The sequence below is a fragment of the Clarias gariepinus genome, chromosome 3 (genome assembly GCF_024256425.1).
Source record: "Clarias gariepinus isolate MV-2021 ecotype Netherlands chromosome 3, CGAR_prim_01v2, whole genome shotgun sequence".
Taxonomy (NCBI): Eukaryota; Metazoa; Chordata; class Actinopteri; order Siluriformes; family Clariidae; genus Clarias; species Clarias gariepinus.
In genome coordinates, this window is record NC_071102.1 from 2,856,342 (window position 1) to 2,883,779 (window position 27,438).

The 27,438-nt window shown below is 40.6% G+C and overlaps 1 protein-coding gene across 1 annotated transcript in view; it reads left to right on the plus strand.

Moving 5' to 3' along the window:
* The window catches only part of slc7a10a (solute carrier family 7 member 10a), a 44,212-nt gene extending 16,774 nt beyond the window's left edge, over positions 1-27,438 (plus strand). Inside the window, exons 4-11 of the mRNA XM_053492256.1 lie at positions 5,684-5,809; positions 19,048-19,201; positions 19,383-19,506; positions 19,612-19,715; positions 19,802-19,898; positions 20,418-20,567; positions 22,240-22,417; positions 22,612-27,438. Of these exons, the coding sequence (XP_053348231.1) occupies positions 5,684-5,809; positions 19,048-19,201; positions 19,383-19,506; positions 19,612-19,715; positions 19,802-19,898; positions 20,418-20,567; positions 22,240-22,417; positions 22,612-22,718 (1,040 nt within the window). The 3' untranslated portion in view covers positions 22,719-27,438. The remainder of the gene's footprint in view (positions 1-5,683; positions 5,810-19,047; positions 19,202-19,382; positions 19,507-19,611; positions 19,716-19,801; positions 19,899-20,417; positions 20,568-22,239; positions 22,418-22,611) is intronic.

Here is a 27,438-nt window from a genome sequence, read left to right on the forward strand (position 1 = left end):
ACAGCACATACACACACTACACATACAGCACATACACACACTACACATACAGCACATACACACACTACACATACAGCACATACACACACTACACATACACACACTACACATACAGCACATACACACACTACACATACAGCACATACACACACTACACATACAGCACGTACACACACTACACATACAGCACATACACACACTACACATACAGCACGTACACACACTACACATACAGCACGTACACACACTACACATACAGCACATACACACACTACACATACAGCACATACACACACTACACATACAGCACATACACACACTACACATACAACACATACACACACTACACATACACACACTACACATATAGCACATACACACACTACACATACAGCACATACAGCACATACACACACTACACATACAGCACATACACACACTACACATACAGCACATACACACACTACACATACAGCACATACACACACTACACATACAGCACATACACACACTACACATACACACACTACACATATAGCACATACACACACTACACATACAGCACATACACACACTACACATACAGCACGTACACACACTACACATACAGCACATACACACACTACACATACAGCACATACACACACTACACATACAGCACATACACACACTACACATACAGCACATACACACACTACACATACAGCACATACACACACTACAGATACAACACATACACACACTACACATACAGCACATACACACACTACACATACAGCTCGTACACACACTACACATACAGCACATACACACACTACACATACAGCACATACACACACTACACATACAGCTCGTACACACACTACACATACAGCACGTACACACACTACACATACAACACATACACACACTACACATACAGCTCGTACACACACTACACATACAGCACGTACACACACTACACATACAGCACGTACACACACTACACATACAGCACGTACACACACTACACATACAGCACGTACACACACTACACATACAGCACATACACACACTACACATACAGCACATACACACACTACACATACAGCACGTACACACACTTCATAGCCTGTAAACAATACATCCTTCCCATACACACACTACGTACTCTACATATATATATGTGTTTTGCGCACATGGTAACTAACAATCAATATAATAAAGATGATTATGTCAATAAAATGTCTTTCCTGATGAAACTAAATCTAAAACCCAAGAAAAGCAAAGTAGCTGCAATAAAATGTTAAGCTGGAATGAGAAACAAATAAACAATTACACAACAATTAAATCTTTTGGCAACTAATTTGATAGTTTTTAGACGACAGCGTAGATTAATTGTTGCATCCCTACTACACACACTATAAACACACACACACACACACACACACACACACACACACACCAGGTTTATTCATTCCAGTTAAAATCTGTCCGTCTCCTGGAAGTGTGTCCTGGTATGTGAACTGAGTGGGTTGTTGTTTGTCGGCCCGGTCCCTGCTCCGTACAGCAGGCCGAGACCACCGAGCGTTTCCACGCCAGTCTCCTCCATCTTATTTATTGAGTCTTTTGTAGGTTTTATGGGTCAATTAGGCACTTTAGGAAATCCCTCTTCACTTTTGGCCTGAGTGTTTCTGTCGCTTGGCAGAACACACACACCGAGCTCTCGCAGCGCCATTGAAATTCTCCTCTCATTAGCATTGAGTTCATTTAACTCCATTTGGCTACTGTTGACAAACTTCCGCTTTGGGGAAATAACACACACAGACAAACACACACACACTGGGGAACGAAGTAAGACATGAGTGGAGGGCGCGAGACGCAGCCATGGCACCTGGCAGATCTTCCAGAGCGGTGGCAGGACGACCCACGTGCACGCATGGCACAGGAGCGGGTTATAGTGTCCAGTGAGACAGACAGGAGGAAGACGAGACGTCGTGTTAATACGGATGATCCGTGGATGTGTGATGTGGGTTTGCATTACTGCACTGTAGATATTATTATTATTCAAAACTAACACCAAGTATGTGCTTGATTGCGAAAGTTTACACTCCCTAAACACAAAAATAAGACAAAATAATTTAAGTTCACGGGTATAATGGCTAAGTAGCTTACTCACCTGAGAGACAACACTTCCAACAAGGTCTAGTGTTAATCCCTGTTTCTCCCCGGGAGGGCAACACGTTTTCTCTTCTTGCTCTTATTTTATTGTTTGTTCTGACTTTCTTTCTTTCTTTTTTGTTGTTTCTGTTGTTCTTTAATCTGCTGTTCATTCTTATTTTTTTTCCATCTTTCTTTGTTTAATTTTTTTATTCTCCTTCCTTTTGTTCTTTCTTTTATAGTGTAGTGTATAGTGTAATGTATAGTATAGTGTAGTGTATGGTGTAGTGTGTAGTGTATAGTGTAGTGTATAGTATAGTGTAGTGTATAGCGTAGTGTGCAGTGTATAGTATAGTTTATAGTATAGTGTAGTCTAGTCTACAGTGTAGTGTATAGTGTAGTGTAGTGTTTAGTGTACTGTGTAGTGTAGTGTATAGTGTAGTATAGTGTAGTGTATAGTGTAGTATAGTGTAGTGTATAGTATAGTGTAGTGTATAGCGTAGTGTGCAGTGTATAGTATAGTTTATAGTATAGTGTAGTCTAGTCTACAGTGTAGTGTATAGTGTAGTGTAGTGTTTAGTGTACTGTGTAGTGTAGTGTATAGTGTAGTATAGTGTAGTGTATAGTATAGTGTAGTGTATAGCGTAGTGTGCAGTGTATAGTATAGTTTATAGTATAGTGTAGTCTAGTCTACAGTGTAGTGTATAGTGAAGTGTAGTGTTTAGTGTACTGTGTAGTGTAGTGTATAGTATAGGATATAGTGCTGTGTGTAGTGTATAGTAAAGTATATAGTGTAGTGTATAGTGTATCTTGTAATGTGTAGTGTATAGTATAATGTAGTTTATTGGTTAGTGTATAGTGTTGTACGTATTGTATATTGTAATGTCTTGCATATAGTGTAGTGTATAGTGTAGTGTATAGTGTAGTGTATAGTGTAGTGTGTAGTGTATAGTGTAGTGTATAGTGTATAGTGTAGTGTGTAGTGTATAGTGTAGTGTATAGTGTAGTGTATAGTGTATTGTGTAGTGTATAGTGTAGTGTATAGTGTAGTGTGTAGTGTAGTGTGTAGTGTATAGTGTAGTGTATAGTGTATTGTGTAGTGTATAGTGTAGTGTAGTGTGTAGTGTATAGTGTAGTGTATAGTGTAGTGTGTAGTGTATAGTGTAGTGTGTAGTGTATAGTGTAGTGTATAGTGTAGTGTATAGTGTATTGTGTAGTGTATAGTGTAGTGTATAGTGTAGTGTGTAGTGTATAGTGTAGTGTGTAGTGTATAGTGTAGTGTATAGTGTATAGTGTAGTGTATAGTGTAGTGTATAGTGTATAGTGTAGTGTATAGTGTAGTGTGTAGTGTATAGTGTGGTGTATAGTGTAGTGTGTAGTGTGTAGTGTAGTGTGAGTTTCAGAGCCAAACATCAAGATCTTTTATAAACTGACAAGCACAAGATTCACATGAGAAGCCACGAATTGAGCAAAAACAGCAGTGGCAACTGGTGTGTATGTGAGTGTGTGTGTGTGTATGTGTGTGTGTGTATGTGTGTGTGTGTGTGTGTGTGTGTGTGTGTGTGTGTGGTTTTATCTGACTGTCATTCAAAAGCAGTGTTTTTTGAGATCCTGACTAATTCCCAGTTTTTGTGTGGCTGTGAACTTCACTCTGTGTGTGTGTGTGTGTGTGTGTGTGTGGTGTGTGTGTGTGGTGTGTGTATGGGGGCGGGCAGCTCCAGGCAGTGATGGATGAGAAGGGGGACGTCATGTCCCCTTTACCCAGTGTCCATTGCCGCATTGCTGGATCCACGGCACTAGCCGGCCCTGGAGACACCGGATCTCCACTGGAGCTGTTAAACGGGACAGGACACACACACACACACACACACACACACACACACACACACAAACAATATGTACAAAATGTATATGCATTTCAGTGAAACTTTTTCTTTCCTCTGTCTCTTTCATTCTTTCTTTCTCACTCTCATGCCGTTTGTCTCACCTCCACTCTTTCCACTTAATTCTCTTTTCCCGCTAAACGGTTCATCACACACTCTCCTAGTTTATCTCCATGTGGTCCTTCTCCATACACACACTCCTTTCCTTCTTCCTTCCCTTCAACATTTTACGTCCTACATTTTCCTTTTCTCCTCCTCTTACTTGTTACTCTCTCTCCCCCGTCCCCTTTTCTTTCCTTCCTCTCTATAATTAACCCTTTGAGACTGGCAGTAAGACATTTTCCAGATCTTATGTAAGACATATGATGGTGATTTTCCCCTGAGCGTTACTTTCTGAAATCTGAGCCACACACCCGCTTCAGCCGCTGCGTCACGCCGCGATGCTTCCCTCTGAAACACGTGACTCCACTTCAACAGCCGACAAAGCTGTACAGTGAAATATGAGTCTGTGAGAAAGAGAGAGAGAGAGAGAGAGAGAGAGCAGTACTGAGAGGTTCTCTGCAATTACAATGGCTTCTTCTGAAAGCAAAAAGTGGCTCGAGTGGATCTGCAGCCTCGTGTGAACCTCTCCTCTACTTATCTACTGCTTTCTAAAGGTTAATCTGGGCCATGATGGAACTCGACCGGGTGTGTGTGGCATTTGAAGGTTTTTTTTAACGAAATCAAATGCTGGGAATTTCTGCGTAAACAACAGAGAGCATCATGGTGACATATCCATCAGTCCACATGATGTTTAGGATGATTTGCAGTGCAGTAATAATTTCTCATTCCCACAAGTCGATCCTGAAACACTGAGCAGTGCACATTAGAATAAAATGCGATGTTTCCCAAAATGTGGCGATGTGGGAAAAACCAAACAGCGTAACTGAGATTTAAAACAAAGCCAGCACTTTTTCTGTTGAAAGTAACAAGTGTGAACCTAAAGCCCTGTGCACACCACAGATACATATGTTTATACTTTTTGCTTTTATTTTTTTGTAAATCATGTCGAGTAAACCCCTGAAAACCAGTGAGGGAGGCAATACTTATTCATCTGCTCTCCTGCACAGCAGGTTCCTGAATCCGGTTTATCATCCTTTTATTAGGTCACTTTTTATTTGAATATTCACTTTTTATTTGTTCAAAGGTGGTGAGCAGTCCTGGTCCCGCGCCCGGATAAAATGGGAAAGTTGCATTTCCTTGCAGGAAGGGTATCTGGCGTAAAACCTGTGCCAAGTTGTGTTTGGATCGGGTGGTGCACTGTGGCGTCCATCAGCAACAACAACGTCAATTAAAACTAGTTAATTACTACAAAAGTAGTAGTTTTGATTGTTAGAAGTATAGCTGCTTAAGAAATAAAGACAATATAATACAGTATGCGCTGTTGTTCTTTCTGGTTTTGAGTAAACATGGTCCATATGAGATGGTAACTATGGATAGATTAAACAATTGATTGATTGATTGATTTGATTGATTGTCATAATATTGTTTCATTTAGTTATTGAAATCTAAATGATGATGTCATTACAGCTCCAGATAAGATATGTGTTTATTGTTATATTTCATGTGAGTGAGTTCACTGAAGTGTTAATCTTATCTCTCTCTCTCTCTCTCTCTCTCAGTGTTACTGACGTGGGTGAACTGCTCCAGTGTTCGCTGGGCCACACGCATCCAGGATTTCTTCACCATTGGGAAACTGCTTGCTCTTGTTCTCATTATTATAGTGGGCATGGTCCAAATATGCAAAGGTACATTTGTGTGTGTGTGTGTGTGTGTGGACAAAGCCTTTTCATATCTTCAACTCTAAGACAAACAGCTTTTATGGCTCTGGGTCATGTGACCTGCATTAATAGCTACAGGGCAGCAGGAAGCTGTATCAGGAAGAGCACTGAGGTTAGACACGTGTTTTATTCTCCGTTTAATTTTTTATTTTGACTTCACGGTGAGTTATTAATCACCGAGTGAAGAAACATGTCAGCAAAAAAAAAGTGCTGCATAATGGTATTGTGTGTGACTAAAATCATGGGCTGTTCCTTGTTTATTTTAAATAAGCAGAAAGTTGACAAACAAGTGGCACAGTGGTGTAGTGGTGAGCACTGTCGCCTTGCACCTCCAGGGTCTGGGTTCGATTCCCGGCCAGGCTTGATTCCCGTCTCTGTGTGCATGGAGTTTGCATCTTCTACCCGCGCTTGGTCGGTTTCCTCCCACAGTCCAAAGATATACAGGTTAGGCTAATTCGCGTTCCCAAATTGCCCTGAGTGTGTGTATGTGTGAATGCCCTACGATGGATTGGCATCCTGTCCAGGGTGTACCCTGCCTCGTGCCCAAGACGAGACTGACAACATTGAATAAACGACCACAACGCAAATACAATGTTGTTCTAACCTTTATTTGGAGCGCTGGTGCAGAGTAACATCCGTTCACACAATGTCAGAGCGTATCCATGCTCCCTTAAGTTTCTAACAGGGTTTACATTTAGGCATTTGGCAGACACCCTTATTCAGAGTGACTTACAATTTTTATCTCAACATACGTCTGAGCACTTAAGGCCCTTGCTTATGTTATGCATCTCATAATGCTGTAATGCTCGCTGTTTGATTTTCTTTCAGCTATATTATTGCGTCTCAGCTCCCAAAAGACTGTAGTATAGTGTAGTGTTTGCAATATTTAAGTCTAAACTGCATCACATCCGCTTTTATAGAACAGACACCAGAAAAAGAAATGTTTTTCCCCTTTTAGCTGCTTTCTATTTTAATATTTTGGTAATATTTTAATATTTTGGTCATTTGCTGTTGTCCTGTATGTACTGTACAGTCGTGGCCAAAAGTTTTGAGAATGACACAAATATAAGTTTTCACAACGTTTGCTGCTCAACTGCTTTTAGATCTTTGTTTCAGTTGTTTCTGTGATGTACTGAAATATAATTACAAGCACTTCATACGTTTCAAAGGCTTTTATCGACAATTACATGACATTTATGCTAAGAGTCAGTATTTGCAGTGTTGGCCATTCTTTTTCAGGACCTCTGTAATTCGACTGGGCTCTCAATCAACTTCCGGGCAAAATTTCAATGTTTTGGTCCCCGAGCCACTTAGTTATCACTTTTGGCCCGGTGCTCCATCGTGCTGGAAAATGTATTGTTCTTCACCAAACTGTTGCTGGATTGTTGGAAGAAGTTGCTGTTGGAGGGTGTTCTGGTACCATTCTTTATTCATGGCTGTGTTTTTGGGCAATATTGTGAGTGAGCCCACTCCCTTGGATGAGAAGCAACCCCAGACATAAATGGTCTCAGGATGCTTTACTGTTGGTATGACACGGGACTCATGGTAGCGCTCACCTTCTCTTCTCCGGACAAGCCTTTTTCCAGTGCTCGTCAACATTCTCACCTGAGTTAACAAGACGATTACTGAAATGATCTCAGCAGGTCCTTTAATTACAGCATTAAAATGCAGTGGAAAGGTTTTTTTGGGATTAAGTTAATTGTCATGGCAAAGAAGGACTATGCAATTCATCTGATCACTCTTCATAACATTCTGGAGTATATGCAAATTGCTATTATAAAAACTTTATACTTTTCAGCAACTTTTCCAATTTCCAATATTTATGTAATTCTCAAAACTTTTGGCCACGACTGTACTGTACGCATTTACTAACATTAACAGCATGCCCCCTAGTGGTCCAGTGGTGACCAGTGATCTTGCAGTGACCGGAGTTTGAGTCCCGCTCAGGCCATCAGTTTGGTATAAATATTGTTTTAAAGTCATCTTTTATCATCTTCTAGTCCAGAGGTACCCAAATATAAATTTGAAAGGTCCACTTACCAAATTTCTATTCAGTCCGAGGTCTGGAAAAATGACAGTCCAATTTCAAATAGAGAACTACAAAAAAGTCAAACCCAAAATTTTCGAACAATACCCAGAAATGACATGGTAGTCCTTTTAGTGTGTATGGTGACATCTTTTTTGTTCCACTAATTGTTGAAACTTGGGCATAAAAGGTGTAAGGACCAGGTGGAGGCACTGATGTAAATGTTCATTGGTGAGGGAGCTGCGGTATGTGTTTTTCACCATGCTCAAAGTTGAAACAGCAGATTCACAGCAGTACATTGAGGAAAACATTGTGAGAATTTGAAGGGCCATTTTTTGCAGGCCAGGAACACCTGCTGCAGTAACCATCTTTGTCCAGAAGGTGAGAAGGTGACCACTTTTGATTGCTACAGTAGATTAAGCACATTGGTTTTCTGCTTCTCACGGGGAGCACTCAGTGCTCTTATTCTTAAATTCGCTGTTCGATCTGTTTATCGAAGAACAAATCGTTCATGAACAACCCATCACTAGAAGACTCAAAGATATATCGCGCGTGTAACAGGTAATACTACGATAATGGATAATATAACACTGAAATCAATATTGCTATGGGCTAGGTTCGACTCTCTGGAGGATAATTTAAATAAATCCGTAGGCCTCTTTATATAAAACTAGTAACAGCCTGTTTTATTACACAATTGGTAAATTTCTCAATTGAAGAGAGGAATGTGTAAGTGGCTCGGCAACACATGAATGTGATAAAGACAATTCAATTTAAATTCAGAAAGAAAAAAAACAACCAAATAATGAAAATGTCCAAAAGTTTTCCGGGTCCCTTGTGTTATTCGCTGGTGTGGTGGAATCCTTTTTTTTCCCGTGAAATGTAAAGGCCTTGTTTTCTACTACTACCCGGGTAGTGTAAAAGTGTAAAATATCAGCTTAGCTGCAGTTGCAAAGAATCCCTCCAATAGGATAGGTCGGGGGTTGGACTCCGCAGTAGGACTATCTTCACCAATTCACTGGGTCTGGCTCGCCATCGTTCACAACTATACAGTTGATCACATCACACGACGGACTCGGCAAGGGAAAAAAACCAATCTACATAAAGCAACACAATTCACAATTAAATATTCCTCCGATCCATCCCAGCCTAGTATACAACACCACTTTATGAACAAATCAGAAAAATTAATCATAGTGCAAAACATCAGTCACATGTACCAACACATTAGCTTAACCATTTAACAATGACAATAAACATACTGTACAATTGTGCAGCTAAATCTGGGTTAACATGCAGGTTAATCTTCTTAAACCCAAAATACAGAGATTTATATTTATATATATATATATATAATATATATATGTACATTTTGCTTCTGAGCACAATATCAAATATATATGACAAAATCTAAATCCATTAGCCTTCCCAACCTTTGTTTGTGAGTACAAATTATACAGAAGTATACATTTATTCACAACAGTCATCAGCTTTTAACTCTGACTGGTTTTTTTTCATACACAACATACATAATTGGTTGACTATTACTTAGTAAACATATCCACTAAATGCATTTCGGTCAAGGGAAAAAATTAAACAGCTCACCAGAGTTGAACTCCTCCTGTAACAATGAACATTCTTCAAACGATTTGCAAAAAAACACAGCAAGAATCATCTAACAAAAAATCTCCTCTTTTGCAAAGCTAAGCACCATGTGCCTTCTTTTTTTTTCTTCTTCTTCACTTCCCCTACCAGAAAATCGACATAGCGGCCCCCAATGTGCAAATCATGGTACTGCACCACCCCTTAAAGTCACAGTGCAAAACTTAAGGGGGTTACATCCTCCCCTCCTGAATCTGCATGCGCCTCTGCATGTAGCGCAGTTTTTAGGAGTTCAGATGTATCCTGAGCTAACACCCTAATTTCAGGAAAAGTACTGACTTCAAGGGCTTGGGCAAAAGCTTGGCTTAGACCATCTAACAGGGAATGCATGACTAATACCAAGGGACTACCTAATGATTTATAGGTCAGTCTATCAGGTTGTTCCCTATGTCGCACGGAACGCCTGAGCCCAAACACCTCTTCAACAGGTTCGTCTGCATTCTCAATATACTCCACACTAACAGCATCAATGTTTTGTCGATCTTCTCTTGCTTCGTTCGCCTTTGCCTCAAGTGGTTCAGCACCATTAACAACCAACTCTTGATTAGAATCATCATTGCCATTAATTGATTCAGACTCCTCAACAGGTGAGTTCCTCATCATCTCTCCCAGAAACTTTGCAGGCATGGCATCTTCTGTCGGGGCCTCTTCTGATAAGTGGTGGGAAGACTGGACTTCCTCAGGTAAGCGCCCCTCTCCATTCTCTCCTAAAGGTTGAAATGGCCTTGCATCAGGATTTAATGCAATTCCACTGGCAGAACCATTTGTAGCTTCTTCGTAAGTCACATCTCGAACAATCGTTATGGTGGGATATGATGTATCTGGTGTGATCTGAGGGAAATTATATTCTACCTCTCTCTCATGATCATAGACTGGTTCTTGTGCTAATTCATTTGGGCCTACAGTTGTTTTCCTAGGGCATGGAACCTTTACCTTTCTCTTTACTTTGTCACCCTCATCAACGGACATGGTGGGAGTCAAAAATCCACAGGGTAGGAGCAAATCTCGATGGAGCGTTTTTTCAGGACCACTCATTGTAAAAGGCTTCACCACATAAACTGGAGATTCATTTATCTGTTTCACCACTTGGTAAATGGTGTTGCTCCATCGATCAGCTATCTTATGCTTTCCTCTTATGCCCACATTTTTTACAAGGACACGATCCCCAACATGCAAGGTAGATTCTCTCACCTTCAAATCATACCTTTGCTTGTTACGAAGACCCATCTTTTTACTATGTTCAATAGCTGTTTTATAACTCTCTTGCAAACTTTCCTGCAGCTTTTTGACATACTCTGTGTGAGTGATTCTCTTTTCCCTTTCTGGTGTGATACCAAAAGCCACATCTATAGGAAGGCTTGGCTGTCTTCCAAACATTAGTTGATATGGGGAGAACCCAGTCGTATCATTCCTGGTACAGTTATAGGCATGTACCAGTGGTTGAACATGGTCACGCCATCTTGCTTTGTCTTCTTCCTGTAAAGTCCCAAGCATTTGAAGAAGGGTGCGATTGAAACGTTCTACGGGATTTCCACGTGGGTGATAAGGAGTAGTTCGAGTCTTCTTTATCCCTAACAAGAGACAAAGATCCTTTATCACAGCAGATTCAAAGTCACGGCCTTGGTCGCTGTGCAAACGCTCAGGAATCCCGTAATGCACTAAGAAATTTCCCCACAAAGCTTTGGCAACTGTTTTGGCTCTCTGATCAGTGGTTGGGACTGCCACTGCGTATTTAGTAAAGTGGTCTGTGATAACTAAGATGTTCTTTGTTCCACTGTTATCAGGCTCTAGAGACAGATAGTCCATACAGACGAGTTCCAGGGGCCTGCTGGTTTCTATATTGACTAAAGGGAATGCTCTTTCTGCTTTGGCCTTCCTCCTGATGCATCTCTCACAAGTGTTGACCTTTCGTTCAATGTCTAAGGACATCCTAGGCCAATAGAAGCGCGTGCGAACCAAATCTAATGTCCGTTCTCCTCCCATATGTCCTACCGAATCATGCAGGGCTTCCAATGCAACTTCCCTATATTTCTGAGGAAGAACAAGTTGATAAGAAGACTTCCCTTGGTTCATGCGCTTCCTATATAGAACTCCATCGATGAAGGTAAGCTGATCCATTACCCTGAGTATCAACTGAACTTCACGGGTTTCATGGCATCTGACACGGTAAGGGAGGCGTTTACCAGTATTCAAGAGTTCTATCACTCTACCTAGGGTGGGGTCCTGTGACTGTTCTGTTACCCACTCTTGTAGAGACATCCTAGGGAGAGTGCTAAATCCAGGAAGTAGATCTGTCTGGAGGAACCCTGCTGGAATGGCATCTGCATTCATGGCCAAACATTCCAGAGCAGCAGATAAATGATCTTCCTCTTTGCCTGCCTCAAGTTCACACAACTGGTGTTTCTGGCAAATGGCTTTCACCGCCTCACTTGGAAATGAGGTGGTGCTCTCTTTTTCCATTAATTGAGAAATGAATTGACTAATGCGGTCATCCTCAGCCTTAGAACTGGAATCTATATCCGACGGATGGTGTGGTCGCCGGGAAAGGCCGTCGGCATCTTGATTTTTCTTCCCTGCTCTGTACTGAAGGCTGAAATTGAAATTTGATAAGGCTGCCAGCCAACGGTGTCCAGCAGCATCAAGCTTGGCTGATGTTAATATGTACGTCAGTGGGTTGTTGTCTGTCATGACAACAAACTCTGCCCCGTACAAATAGTCATAGAACTTGTCTGTTATTGCCCACTTCAAAGCCAAAAACTCCAGCTTGTGTGTGGGGTAACGCTTTTCACAATTGGATAACCCCCGGCTAGCAAATGCAATAACCCTCAGATAGCCTTCTTGTTCTTGATATAAGGCAGCACCCAAACCATGTAGGCTGGCATCTGTGTGAAGTATATAGGGTCGATTTGGGTTTGCAAACCCCAACACTGGGGCGGTGGTGAGTTTTTTAATTAACGTCTGAAAAGAAACGTCACACTCAGGTGTCCATTTGCCGCCAAAAGGCTTCTTAAAGTCGACGTTTGAAAAAAACTTAGACCCCTTTTTCTTTTGAGATAGACAGTAACCAGCAGTCAGCGCATTTAAGGGCTTTGCGATCTTTGAGTAGTCTCTGACAAACCTACGATAATATCCAGTAAATCCTAGAAAAGATTTTAGCTCACTGATGTTAGTAGGTTTTGGCCAGGTGGTAAGTGCTGCAATTTTATCAGGATCAGTCTCTACACCATTATCTGAAACAATATGTCCAAGGTACTTTACTGATTTCATAAAGAAACGACATTTGTCTGGGGACAACTTTAGACCAAATTCTTTTAATTTGTTCAAGACCCTCATGAGACGTTCCTCATGTTCCTCCAGACTGCTGGAAAAAACAATTAGGTCATCAAGAAAAATGAGGACTTCTTTCAGATGCAGGCTGCCCATACACTTCTCCATGACACGCTGGAAAGTGCTTGGTGCATTTGTCACCCCCTGTGGCATCCGGTTAAACTCCCAGAATCCCATGGGTGTCACAAATGCTGTCTTATGTTTGTCCTCCTCTTCGACCTCAACTTGATAGTATCCCGATTTTAAGTCCATAACAGAAAACCATTTGGACCCCGTTAAGGCAGAGAATGTCTCTTCAATGTTTGGCAGCGCATAGGCATCCTTTATTGTTTGATTATTTAGCTTTCTATAGTCTACACAAAGCCGAATCGAACCATTTTTCTTTTTTACGACTACTATAGGTGAAGCAAATGGACTTTCTGATTCCCTAATAATGTTCGCATCTTTGAGTTCTTGAAGATGGAGCCTAACAGCTTCGTAATCAGAGGGATGGATGGGTCTTGCTCGCTGTTTAAAAGGGGTCGGGTCAGAGAGGCGAATTTTGTGCTTGACCGCTGTGGTGTGCCCATAGTCAAGACCATCCATCGCAAAAACCTCAGGAATAGAATTGAGCTTCTCTGCAATCCTGTTTCTCCATTCCTTAGGAAGAGGTGAGTTAGTGAAATCGAAAGTAACCTTGTTATTAAGGCTGGTAGAGCACACAACATTGCAGCCAACAGTGGTCGAGGGATGAAGGGTTTTTAACTTGTGCTGTTCAACAGAGGCGCCGCTTAGTAACGACAAAGCCGATGGAATGTAAAGTTCAGCTAAGCAACATTTTCTTGGGAGTGTAATTTCGTGAGCCGTTTCGTTCTGAAGAAGAATGGGAACTTTAAACGATGTTCTTCTAGGACTTTTGAGGACATAACTGCAAAGAAGCAGCCCTCCAGGGAGACGGGAGTGAGTACACGGTTCTACCAACAGAGGATCATCTCTGGGTGTAGACACACCTCTAGCATATCCATCTAGGGCTATTTTCTGACCAGGGGGTATTCTAACAGCTTGTTTTCCTTTCAATTTGACTTGACCAACCTTACCATTTTGCTGCTCAATATTGTACCGGTGCAACAGGTTCTGGACCAAAAGAGAATATGGACGTTGGCTCTTTAGTACAGCATGGCCATTACTATTCGTGATACAGCACTTAAACAAAGTATCCAAGGTGTTGGTGCCAATAAGTACTGGGATCCCAAGATTAAATTTGTAGTCGGGTATGATGAGGGCTAACGTGGTGACTGTTACAGCCTTTCCAGCTATTTCTTCAGGAAAATGTATGTTAACTTCAATGTAGCCCAAATATGGCACCTTCTGCCCTGCAGCTCCTTCGACCTCAATGATGGTGTCCAGGGAAAGGATTGAATGTGATGACAAGTAAGCATCATAAAAAGACTTTGACACTGTTGTTACCTGTGACCCTGAATCAAGAAGGGAAATACAAGGGATACTTTCGATGACGATATCAGCAGTGCATCTGGGCCCTACAATGCCATGAATTAAATTACTATCATTAGCTGGAACACTGGAATGGGTCTGAATCTCTGCACTCTCTTTATTTAATTTGTTGGGACGCTTCTTCCCACAAAAGGCCCCAGTATGTCCCATTACTGAAACCCTACCCAGTTTGACGGCACTTCATTTCTCTTCATCCAGTTATCCTGTTTAGCTCTAAGTTCCTTATACTTTTGGTCCACCAGGGCTTTGTTAATGGAGCCTTCGCACAGCCTGGCTATATGGCCATCCTCTCCACATCTAAAGCAGAACCAAGGCTTAGGCGGTTTACTTGGTACTTGTTGTGCACATATTTCTGCTTTAGCTGGCATAACTTTCGGGCTTTCCACCAACTTGAACTCACATCCTTCCCTCTTTTTAGACTTGGCAGACTTTAACTGCATTTGTAGATCAGCCACCTGTTTTCTCAATGCCTCAGTTTCAGATAGGCAAGCTTGGAACACAACAGGGTCACCATAGACAGGGGCTTCAGAAGCAAACTGCGTGTGGTTTGTTGCTTTATGTTTTGAACCACCCATGTGTCGCTGCATCCGGTCGAGTTTAGCAGCTCTTCTGTCCTCTTCGGACCTGAGCAGTAAAAGCAGCTCAGCAAAGTCAGGTGGCGTTTTCGTTTTAGACTCAAGCTGAAGGGTAAGTATCAAAGAATGATCCCAACAACCCCGCTGGAACTGCTTCAGTAAATGACGATTTGCGGAGGACTGCTCCACTCCATTACGCCTGATAGCAGTACTAAGAATCGTCTGCAGTCTCTGTAAATAGTCAGAAGCTTTCTCACCCGTGTCCTGATGAGTGTTCAAGAACCGGGCAAAGATCTCATCGCCATCCTCCACCAGCCCATAAGCAGAATCAAGAAGCTTTACATAATCCTGTGGACGAGCAGTTGAACCAAGTTGCTTAACCACATCTGAGGCTGGTGGTAAAAGACTTTCTAGGATCTTTCTCCGCTGAACATCTGAAGGGAGAGAATCTTGAAGTAAAAGATCAACATGGAGACACCATGTATCGAAGTCAGCTTCGCCTGGGGGTTTTGGAGTTCGCCCAGAGAAGGAGCGCAGCCATTTCGAATGTGCTTGTACTGCGGAAGCATCATTTTTAATGACATGTTCAACAACTATTCGTTGCACCTCAGGTGGATTTAATTCACCAGGGGAGGGTACATTCAATACAGACTTTTGAGTCTTTTTCCTCACTACTGGATCAGGCCTCCTGTCTAAATTATGGGTGCAGGACTTCGTTTTCGGCCTTCTATGCTGCAATTTCTTTCTGTATCTTTGCGGAATGGAGGTGCTCTTGTCAGAAGATGTCGCGTCTGAACCAACATCATCACTACTGACATCACTTGAATCCAGGAAGGGTTGTTCAGCTTGGCCACATGACTGTTTAGTAATTTGGGCTAACACGTTGACACTATTTACATGCCAAGTAACTGTGGAGTCTCGCACATTTTTAATCTCTAGGGGAAAATTGGGCTCCATTAGCGTAACAGGAATGTGTGTATCAAATTCTACTACTACAACAGAGCCCCCTGACTGTACAATACTTGGGGCTACTCTTATCACTTTTACGACAACCCCATATTTTCCAAGGGTTTCAGTAATGTCATCATCAGCTTCATTATCAGCAACCCCTAGCACACACACAGTACAATCTGCTTTGACGTTGTAGTGTTTCTCAATATCTGAAATCCTCATGTTGCCTAACCACCCCTTTTTTTTTTTTTTTGCAGAAAAAAATAACAGAAAATGTCACTAATTTAAATCTAACCAATTGTGCTTAGGCTGTAATTATCCTCCTGGCTGGCTCGCCAAAAATTTGCCTGTAACAGGTAATACTACGATAATGGATAATATAACACTGAAATCAATATTGCTATGGGCTAGGTTCGACTCTCTGGAGGATAATTTAAATAAATCCGTAGGCCTCTTTATATAAAACTAGTAACAGCCTGTTTTATTACACAATTGGTAAATTTCTCAATTGAAGAGAGGAATGTGTAAGTGGCTCGGCAACACATGAATGTGATAAAGACAATTCAATTTAAATTCAGAAAGAAAAAAAACAACCAAATAATGAAAATGTCCAAAAGTTTTCCGGGTCCCTTGTGTTATTCGCTGGTGTGGTGGAATCCTTTTTTTTCCCGTGAAATGTAAAGGCCTTGTTTTCTACTACTACCCGGGTAGTGTAAAAGTGTAAAATATCAGCTTAGCTGCAGTTGCAAAGAATCCCTCCAATAGGATAGGTCGGGGGTTGGACTCCGCAGTAGGACTATCTTCACCAATTCACTGGGTCTGGCTCGCCATCGTTCACAACTATACAGTTGATCACATCACACGACGGACTCGGCAAGGGAAAAAAACCAATCTACATAAAGCAACACAATTCACAATTAAATATTCCTCCGATCCATCCCAGCCTAGTATACAACACCACTTTATGAACAAATCAGAAAAATTAATCATAGTGCAAAACATCAGTCACATGTACCAACACATTAGCTTAACCATTTAACAGTGACAATAAACATACTGTACAATTGTGCAGCTAAATCTGGGTTAACATGCAGGTTAATCTTCTTAAACCCAAAATACAGAGATTTATATTTATATATATATATATATAATATATATATGTACATTTTGCTTCTGAGCACAATATCAAATATATATGACAAAATCTAAATCCATTAGCCTTCCCAACCTTTGTTTGTGAGTACAAATTATACAGAAGTATACATTTATTCACAACAGTTATCAGCTTTTAACTCTGACTGGTTTTTTTTCATACACAACATACATAATTGGTTGACTATTACTTAGTAAACATATCCACTAAATGCATTTCGGTCAAGGGAAAAAATTAAACAGCTCACCAGAGTTGAACTCCTCCTGTAACAATGAACATTCTTCAAACGATTTGCAAAAAAAAACAGCAAGAATCATCTAACAAAAAAATCTCCTCTTTTGCAAAGCTAAGCACCATGTGCCTTCTTTTTTTTTCTTCTTCTTCACTTCCCCTACCAGAAAATCGACATAGCGGCCCCCAATGTGCAAATCATGGTACTGCACCACCCCTTAAAGTCACAGTGCAAAACTTAAGGGGGTTACACGCGGAAATACAGTTGTGCATTTCATTGAGATGTCATTTAAATTATGATTAAATTAGCATGTTTGTTTTGGCGTCGGTCCAGATTTAACCGTATTTGCGTCCGGATGCGGACCGGAGTCCGCCTATTGAGTGCCCCGGTTCTAATCAATACCTGCAGGGATAGCTTTAAGTCTTCTGACATTTTTAGGACAGATAAGGTTTGCTCTTGGATCGTGTGTGGTTTTCTTAAAGCATCTGCATCTGCATTAGGGAATTTTATTATTAACTTCAAGAGAGAGAGAAAGAGGAGAGGCTGGTGAGGGAATGAGTGTTTATAGCTGCTATACCATAAGTGAGAACAGGAGCTGACGTAGAGGAGACGTTCCATGATGTTTACTGTAACTACACAGAGTAAAAGATTCATGTGTAGTTTTGTTTTGTAATAAATTAAACAATAATTGGCGATTTGTCATGGTATAAGAGGAAGTTCAGAAACCGTTGTTGTTCTAGGAATATAATCAAGCGGCTGTATTGCTCATGTGATTATTCAGCATGTCCTTAGAGAACAGAGCGAGTCTGAGGCGCTCCTGAGAATGACCCTGAAAAGCCTGACCCTTGTGAGTGGCTGAAATAGAGAGCGGAGGAAATCTCTGAGGCTCTTTGTCTGTTCAAATGAATGATTCTCTCAGACACAGGAGGAAACTGAGCATGTCGCTACTCGAGCGCTGGCGTGACTGGGATAATCCCGACCGACCCAACCATTCACTATCAACACAAGAGGATTAGCGATGGTGATTACTTAAGCTTTTGATTGTAGATAGTTCATAATCAGATGAACCTTCCACCTGCAAAGCTGGCTTCTCCTCACCTCACTTCGTCATTGTTATTCAAGCGATGATTTTATTCAGGTTTGATACCGCAGCGCTGTCGACTTCTGGATTATTATTGTTGTTCAGAAGGAAGAGCAGATCTGACGGTAGTGCAGCCGCTAACCAAGTGCTCGTATTAGGATGTTATTGTTTCCATAGTAACGGCTCATTCACAGCTGTACACAAAAACAGTACACAAAGTGTTAGTGTGTCTAATTGTTGTTATGGTGAAGGTTTCTCTACGGAGATGTTGATTTAACGTTTATGGAAGGAGTCTCCAGTGTCAGGGCTTTGAAACAGTTAGAGATATCGTTAGGTACACCTGTTCTCCTGCTCCTCATTAACACAAATACCTAATCAGCCAATTAAACCGCAGCAACTCAGTGCATTTAGATATATAGATGGTAGATAGATAGTTGGTGTCGGAGCTCCTTTTGAGAGGAGATTCTCTTGGCACAAAAAAGGAGTTCAACCCAGTACTAGCAAGAGAGTGTGTGTGAGTGTGTGTAAAGTCTGTATATTCTTTACACCTTATATAAAGTATCGTGGCCTCATTTTGAATTCATTTAACTATTTCAGGTGAACATGTGGCTCATGCCAAAATGAAAATCTCTTTATATTAGAAGTGTCCAAATGTTGTCAGGTTTTGTTCTACGGAATACAGTCTTATAACTGCTGTGCGTCTGTAGGTCACTATGACGCTCTGGAGCCTCACACAGCGTTCGAGTTCATCCGAGACCCGTCTGTGGGGCAGATCGCGCTGGCCTTCCTGCAGGCCTCGTTTGCCTTCAGCGGGTGGAACTTCCTCAACTACGTTACAGAGGAGGTGGTGGAGCCACGCAAGTGAGTAAGACCCAAGCAGCCCCCTCACCATCAGCAGGAATTAAGTCTTTATATCGAACATGTGCTTTTATTTATACCAGCGAGGCTTCATCTAACTGTGCATACATTTTTGTAATCGCACAGAACAATTAATTTTGCAATCCATCAATGAAACAAAGAAAAATCCCTCTTGTTCCTTCAGGAACCTGCCACGTGCAATCTACATCTCCATTCCTCTGGTCACGTTGGTGTACACTCTCACCAACATCGCCTACTTCTCGTCCATGTCCCCCGAAGAGCTGCTCGCGTCTAACGCTGTTGCTGTGGTGAGTGACCTTTGACCCCTTTCCACAGCGCCCCGCTCTTATCGCTCAGATGACCGAGACGCATTAAATACTTAACCAACCCGAATGTGTGGATGTGTGTTGCAGACGTTTGGTGAGAAGCTGTTGGGGATGTTCTCCTGGATCATGCCTATCTCAGTGGCTCTGTCTACTTTCGGAGGGATTAACGGCTACCTGTTCACCTCCTCCAGGTAAACACACCACCATCTGAGCTCACAGCAGACTGATGATGTCACATGGGTTAGTGATCGGGTTAGTGATTATCCGTTTTGTTCAGGCTGTGTTTCTCAGGAGCAAGAGAAGGACACCTGCCCTACCTGCTGGCTATGATCCATCTGAAGAACTGCACCCCCATCCCAGCTCTGCTCGTCTGTGTAAGAGAACACTAGCCGTAATCTCACAACACACCCTGAGTCGTAATCTCACAACACATTTGTATTCATTCCGTGATTTATAATCCCACCACACACATGGTGATCCATAATCTCACGACACATACTGTGATCCATGATCTAACAACACTCACCATGATCCCCAATCCCGCAACACATCATAGTCCATTATCTCAAAACAAACACATTGTGATTCTGAATTTAAAAACAAATCATAATCCCTAATCTCAAAACACATCACAGTCTGTAATCTCACCTACACACACTGTGATCCAGAATTTGAAAACTTATCCATGTGTTATCCATGATTTTAAAACACACTCCTGATTTGTAATCGCACAATCACGCACCATGATTCATAATATCACAAATCGCCACAGTCCATAATCTCACAACACACCATGATCCGCAATTTTACCATGCACACCATGAGCCGTAATCTCACAACGCACACCATGAGCCGTAATCTCACATTACCCCCCCCCCCCCCCTCTCTCTCAGTGCACTGCAACCATCATCATCCTCTGTATTGGTGAAACCCACAACTTGATCAACTACGTATCGTTTATAAACTACCTCTCATACGGAGTGACCATCGCTGGCCTGCTGTACTACCGCTGGAAGAAACCCAATCTCGTCAGGCCAATTAAGGTGAGTGCCTTAAACACACTAACACACTTGGATTTACAGCATCCAGCAGCGCTCTTAGCTACATGTGACCACCATTAGGGAGATTAAATCAATACAGAAACCAGTGTGGAGTTCAGACACACATGTTTATCTCTGGGTGGGGTTTGCGGTAGATGCAGCTCGTGCTAAATGGGGAAAAAAAGCCACAGACTGCTAGCTTCTGCTTTGTCACCCTTTATATCAGATATTTGGGGGTTGTACTTCCTCGTAAAGTTCCTCTTTTTCTACTTGCACTTCATTCACTCAAGTGAATATCAACAGCCGACTCATACGTACTGTATTAACTGTCGATATCTGAGTGCTGTCACTCTACCAGTGTAATTTAATGGAAACATTAGTGTAAATGGTGAGGTTTGGGTGTGTGTGTGATTCTCAGCAAGAATAGCAATACTATTCGATTAGATTTCAACAAATAAAACAGAAATAATGTTATTTAGGTAATCGTGAGTTAAAGTAGAATTTTATGAAATGATATAAATAAGACCGCGTCCATGTTGTCTGTTACTTCTCATCACTTTTGTGCTGGCTCCATGGTGTATTGGTTGCCTGGGACAACAGTAACCTACTAGCTGCAGCTTTGGAAACGATCTAATGGATGGCACTTTAAACCACCAAAAACATCGGCAGCATGATGTAGGGAGCCGGGAGCCTGTACTGAGCATTCACCCCATTCACCCCAGCATAGCCAATTAGCACAGAGAGCGATAACTCGCTTGTGTAGGGATTTCCGCACTGTACTTTTATTCTGACAAAATGATCTGATCAAAATATGGAGATTGTTGTTCTACACAATAACCCCACTACAACTCCTCTCCTATCTCTACTTCACATACACAGTCTTATTCTTTTCAAATATAAAGTGCAGTTTAATTAGTTTTATTTTTCCTTTATATTTTCTTTTTACAATTTTTATTTAAATATTTTTGGGTTGTGGAACAAATCATTGGAGTTTTCATAATTTTTTTATGGGGAATTCTTCTCTTCGTTTAAAGGCGCAGAGACAACATTTCACTGTGAGGTTCATTTCCTTAGGCCCAGTTTTTGGCCACATGATGGAAGTGTTAGGAAAGGGGGACAGATTTAGTCAAGTGGATTGGTATGTATATTTGTGTCAAGGGCCTATAAGAATTACTTTGTCTGACTTATGAACAAATCTGACTTATGAACATGCTTCTGTACCAGATCTTGTTTGTAAGTAGGGGACAGCCTGTATTTGATTCACTTCCACTCTCTAGCTTCCAGGACGATAAAGCCAGTCCACGTGGTTAAGATGATGACATGTTGTGCTTTTGGATGTCTTTTAAAATTTTAATCCACAATTAAAGATTGTCATGATTATGATGATCATAATTATCAGAATGGTGTTATATTTTAAGAGAGATTTAGAAATGTGTGAGAGACTGGAACGAGACTGGGAGGAAAAATTAGAAAACTAACATGATCAGTGAGAATCAAAGTTACCATGACAACCCTGGTGTAAAGGTTTAGATGTAGGGATGGAATGATGTAATCAGCTGTCAGAAAGCTAAAATAATAGTTTAGAAAAAACAGTTATTTTTAATTATTAGTGTTGCATCTTCCCTGCATGGCTTTTCCTGCAGTGCAGGCTAATTTCTTGTGTCTGTGCATGCAGGTGAATTTGCTGGTTCCCATCAGCTACCTGGTGTTTTGGGCCGTGCTGCTGGGCTTCAGCCTGTACTCGGAGCCTGTGGTGTGCGGCATGGGGCTGGTCATCATGCTCACCGGAGTCCCTATCTACTTTATCGGAGTGCAGTGGTCAAAAAAGCCGCGCTGGATCTACAGCGCAGTGGGTGAGTGATTTACACACACATTGAGAGCGGGCGTACAAAGCAGGCGCTCCTGGGTTTTTTATAGATGCTGTTTCCTGTGTTAACGCTCCTGTGTGAGCACATGATTTTGTATCCAGGTTAATGAACGAAGTACAAGGGTAACCTTTTCTCTTCCTGCTTCTTTATATGTGTGTGTGTTTGTGTTTTTCCTCCAGAGCGTGTGACATATCTGGGGCAGAAGCTGTGTTATGTCGTGTTCCCTCAGGACGATCCCTCTGAAACGGAGCCTCTTACAGCGAAATCTGAGAAGTCTGAGCTCTAAATTATCAAACCTATAAGTGAAATTTTGTCCCCTATTGTTTTTTTTTAAATATTACGGGGTCAAAAAAACAACAACAACGATACACACACACTCAGAAAAGCAGCAGTTTTTAACTCTGAGATTCTCCTGCAGGTGATGAGGTGGATTTCTCTACGGTGCTCTAGGTTCCAGTTTCAGATTTTTTTTTACCTTATAAAGAAAGCAAGGCCTGTTAAGGGGAGGTGCATATTGTCTTTTTATTGTTCCGGGCTTTTCCGCTGCCTGCGGATGTCTGAATTTGTAAAACGAGCCCGTTTTTCCCGCACAAAAGGAACTGGTTTCCACCGACCTCCTCTCGTTGTCACCTGGAGGCCGTTTCTGATTTAAAATACAGAGCTTGTGTTCTCCTCAGACATGCGCCATCTTTTGTTTGTTCGCTCTTTGTGTAATAACGACTACCGGCCCATAAGTTTTAGCTATGTGTGAAAGTGTGTGAGAGTGTGTGAGTGTTTTCTTTCTTTATATTTTATATATAGTCCCTTTATATATGACCTACAGCCATCAATTCCTAAGTCATACCACAGGGATTTGTGTATACATTAAATTTTTAGCTTTTTTTATTTTTTTTATTAGTTCTGTATCAGGTGTCCTTAAAACTGGTGTGTACTTTTTAAACAAGGTGAAAAAACACCTGAAAGTTTTCACAGCTTTTAAAAAAAAATTAAACTTTAAAATCTATTGAAGTAGCCCCTGAATATGCACATAAAAAAAAAAAAAAACTAAAAGAGTACCTCTATCAAAACGTTTGTTTGCGTAACTATTTATAAGAGTAAGAGAGGACCTCATTCAAAGAATGTTGTGTATTATTATTGTTATTTACTCTTTAAGCGTGATAAGTTCAAAACCCTTTTAAAAAAATATCTGGGAGTTTTGAATTTAATATTATTTAAAATTGTTAGACTGCTCGCTTGCATCTTGTTTGTGCGTTCCCTGTATTGAGGCTAAGAACTGATACCACGCTTCATATTTTATTTTAAAGATTATCGTTTTAGATTCAAGTTTATTTCTTTTTCTCACTTCATCACCTTCATGCATGAATATTTATTATAATGATGTTTGCTCCTCGGGGGTGTAGTGCGCTCCATGGCCAAGAGAACTCTATTTGGAAAGTAAAAGAATCTATCAGAAAGAATAGTAAAGGGAAATTTAGCTGGTCAAATTTAATCAGCTAGCAATATTCCGTGGAAAAATAAACAATAAGGTATGTGTAGTCATCATGTGCAAAATTGTAAAAAAAAAAATTCTAATAATAATTGTTTTTTTTTTCCCATGAAATGTAAATCTAAAGTCTGCTGATGTGCGGAGCGTTCGTTTCATCAGTTCATACAACTACTTGTTAGGATGCAGGGTAAAGTCACACTTAACGTTCACACTAGAAAAAAAAATCATTAGCGTCGCTTATCGTTTGTCCCTTCTGGACATGGCCTGTTTTGTTTTTTGTTTTTCCTTATGAGAAATGGAAGTAGCTACACCTTACTTCCAAAAGCTAACCATTTAAACACTATTTTTATAACACACTAATCAGTGTGAAATTTTATGGTTTTATTTGAAGCGCTTGCTGTTCTACTAGCTTCATTGTCTGATTAGCACCCATACTAGCTATATACAGTCATTCATCTTACAAAAGGTTACTCATCTTACATACAAGTATCTTTGCAACTTCCTTCCAAGCTTTACTTTTCCTTGTAACGTCCCAAATGCTGCTGGTCCGGCTAGCTAAAATCGTCATTCCGCAAGGCATGCTTATGTCCAAAATAACCCTTGCTTGCTACTTTCCTGCTCCTAGAGTGAACGTAGGTGAACTTACTCTACACCACTGGTGTTGAACTGAACCCAGGTCTGAAAAGTGTGTGCTGAAAGTGTGCAGAGCTGTATGGTGATGTAAACATGTGTTCGAATGCTGCAGCTGCCTCCTAAATGATGATCATGCATTCTGTAATGTAAATACTTGTTATATGCTTTTACAGAACGATTAATAACAGTTGGTTTATTTTTTTATTCATGCTGACATGTAAGGTTCACACACAAATCTGGTTCTAATGCTGCATTCGTGGCTGAGTGGGAAAGGGAAAGTTTCCGACTACTCGAAACATCTAACGAGACGTCCCATCATGGTGGTGCCTTTCTTTCAATGTTCTCATGTTCTCAGAACCTTTTGTTCCTTCACTTCTATGATCCCAGAGTTCTTTGTCCCTCAAATCATTATGCATCCAAAATATTGCGTTCCCAGAAACCCTGTTTACCTACACTTTATTCTCCCGTAATTCTAATTATGTGTAGGTTTATATTCTCAGTATATAATCTAGAGGTCTGTCCTCCCAGATCCAGAACCTTGTGCCTACTTTTCTAGAGCCTATGTTCCCAGATTCCCATAACAATATATCTCTACACATTTGTGTTCCCAGGTTCCTTCTGTATCTACAGTTGGATTATACCTGGGTTTTAGATCCCACCCAATATATCTAGTGTTCTATGTTCTCATCAACCTATGTATCTAGTGTTCCATGTTCCCAGACCCCTAAGTATGACGAATCTAGTGTCCTAGGTTAGTAGGACTCTATCTATATTATATAATATTTTATATTCCCAGGACCCTATGTATCTAGTGTTCTAGATTAGCAGGACCCTACAGAATCTGTCTAGTGTTCCATATTCCCAGAACCCTACATCCAGTGTTCTATATTTCCAGGACCCTCTATATCTAGAGTTCTATATTAGCAGGACCATATCTATCTAGTGTTCTTTATTTTCAGGACCTTATATGTCAAGAGTTCTATATTTTCAGAACCTTATTTATTAAGTCCTGTTCTAGACTAGCAGGACCCTATGTAGCCAGTGTTTTATGTTTTTACAACTCTATGTTTTCAGAACTCTATATATCTAGTTATCAGTGCTCCCAGAACCTTAGTATCTCCAGTTCTATGTTCTATGTTTTTCTGTCTGTGTATCTGGGCTACTATGTTCAGATCTGTATTCTGTCCCGCTGTAGTCCTTCTTTCCCCCAGGAAAGAGTGTTTTATAGAGCTGTTCCCAGTCTGTTTCTTCATTAGAGGAACTGGCCCTGTGTGGTCCTGAGAATAAAACTATCGGGATGTTAAAGAGAGCTTAGAGATTCTGGATGTTTATGGTTTATAGATTATAGCTGTGTACGGTTTGTAATATTTTAAAATCTCTAAACTCTAGAGTCAGACCTATAAAAGATTAATTAAATTGAAGTTTTGTTTTTAAGTGCAATTAAGAAAAAATATAGAAAAGCAAAAACCACACAACGCTTTTGGCTTTTTTTTAAAGGCGAATCCAAAATAGTTTTAAGCAATAAAAGAGATATTTAATCACTAGCTAACTTGATTTTTTTTCCTCGGAATACCTTGACCACTCGGTTTTCATGAACACAGCATAGAACCACATTTACATTGTTGTCTCTCTAGTTCTGTCATACGGTCAATATTCAGTGTTTATTCAGTTTGTGGAATTGTTTTGACATTTAGGGTGTGTAAAGTACCGTTTTTTAAACTTTTATCAATGGAAACTAAAAACAAGCAAAGTGAACACTGTGTTAAGGACACCTGATGAATGTGAACATTATTTTATTCTAACTTCAGCACTTATCCCTTTAAAGTCACTTTGATATGAAATGATCATTTGTTATACAAATCGCAGTTAATGAGCCATGCTAATATATGTATCTATGCAAATGGAGGTTTAATGGTGTATTAATATTTTTATAGTTATATAGTAACATGCCAATGAAAGTCAGATTTTTTTTTTTGCTTTCGATCCCAGGAATTTGTCATCACCTCTCTTTTTTTTTATAGCACTTAGAACTTTAAAGACACATTAACGATTGCAGTGTGTATAAATAACTGATTATTTAATCATGTTTTTGCTATGCTGGAAATGAAGAAATGTATTTATGCTTCATGGGGACTAAAAAAGAGACATTCCACTGAGACATGCTTTAGTTTGTCTGTTCCAGGGCTGCATCAGTACCACGTACGATAACGAGGAAATCGCATGTTGTTTGGCTGTGTTTAAGTTGATTTCTATTTTGTGCTGAGATTTATGGTTAATATTTCTAATTAATTATTATAAAGTAAACCCTGTCTCACATAGTGAGCGGAAAAAAGTAGGCGTGTCCGAGTGCTCAGTTCCCACCCAACTGAACTGATCTGCACACTCCGGCCTGCCTCCTCACACTCTGTATTAAACATAATGTCACATTATGTCACATGATCACCGAGCAAAGCATGTTTTACAAGCATGACTACATGAGCATGATGTCAGTACAGTAATTAATGCATCTCTAATCTACTCCCAGAGCCTCCTGTCTTACATCGGCTCTTTTCTGACATCAACGCACTTTTCTTCCTGTCTGTACACACCAGTTTCATCCTCTACCCAATGCAAAGCAAGTAAACCTTTCTCTTATTGTTAAATACTATAAAGTTTTGTTTTTATTACAAGGGGGTGAGATATTTTCTTTCTGTCCCTAAACACGACCCTGTCCCTGCGCTCTCTGCCTCAGTCACCAAGTGCTTCGTTCAAACAAACACAGCCGTGTAAATATTATTCCTGAAAGAGCCAGCTGAGTGACACTTTGGGAATGTGTGCTATGAATATATTGTATAAAAAAAAATGGGTATGTGTAACAAAAATAGCACAATAAATTTAATTCAAACGA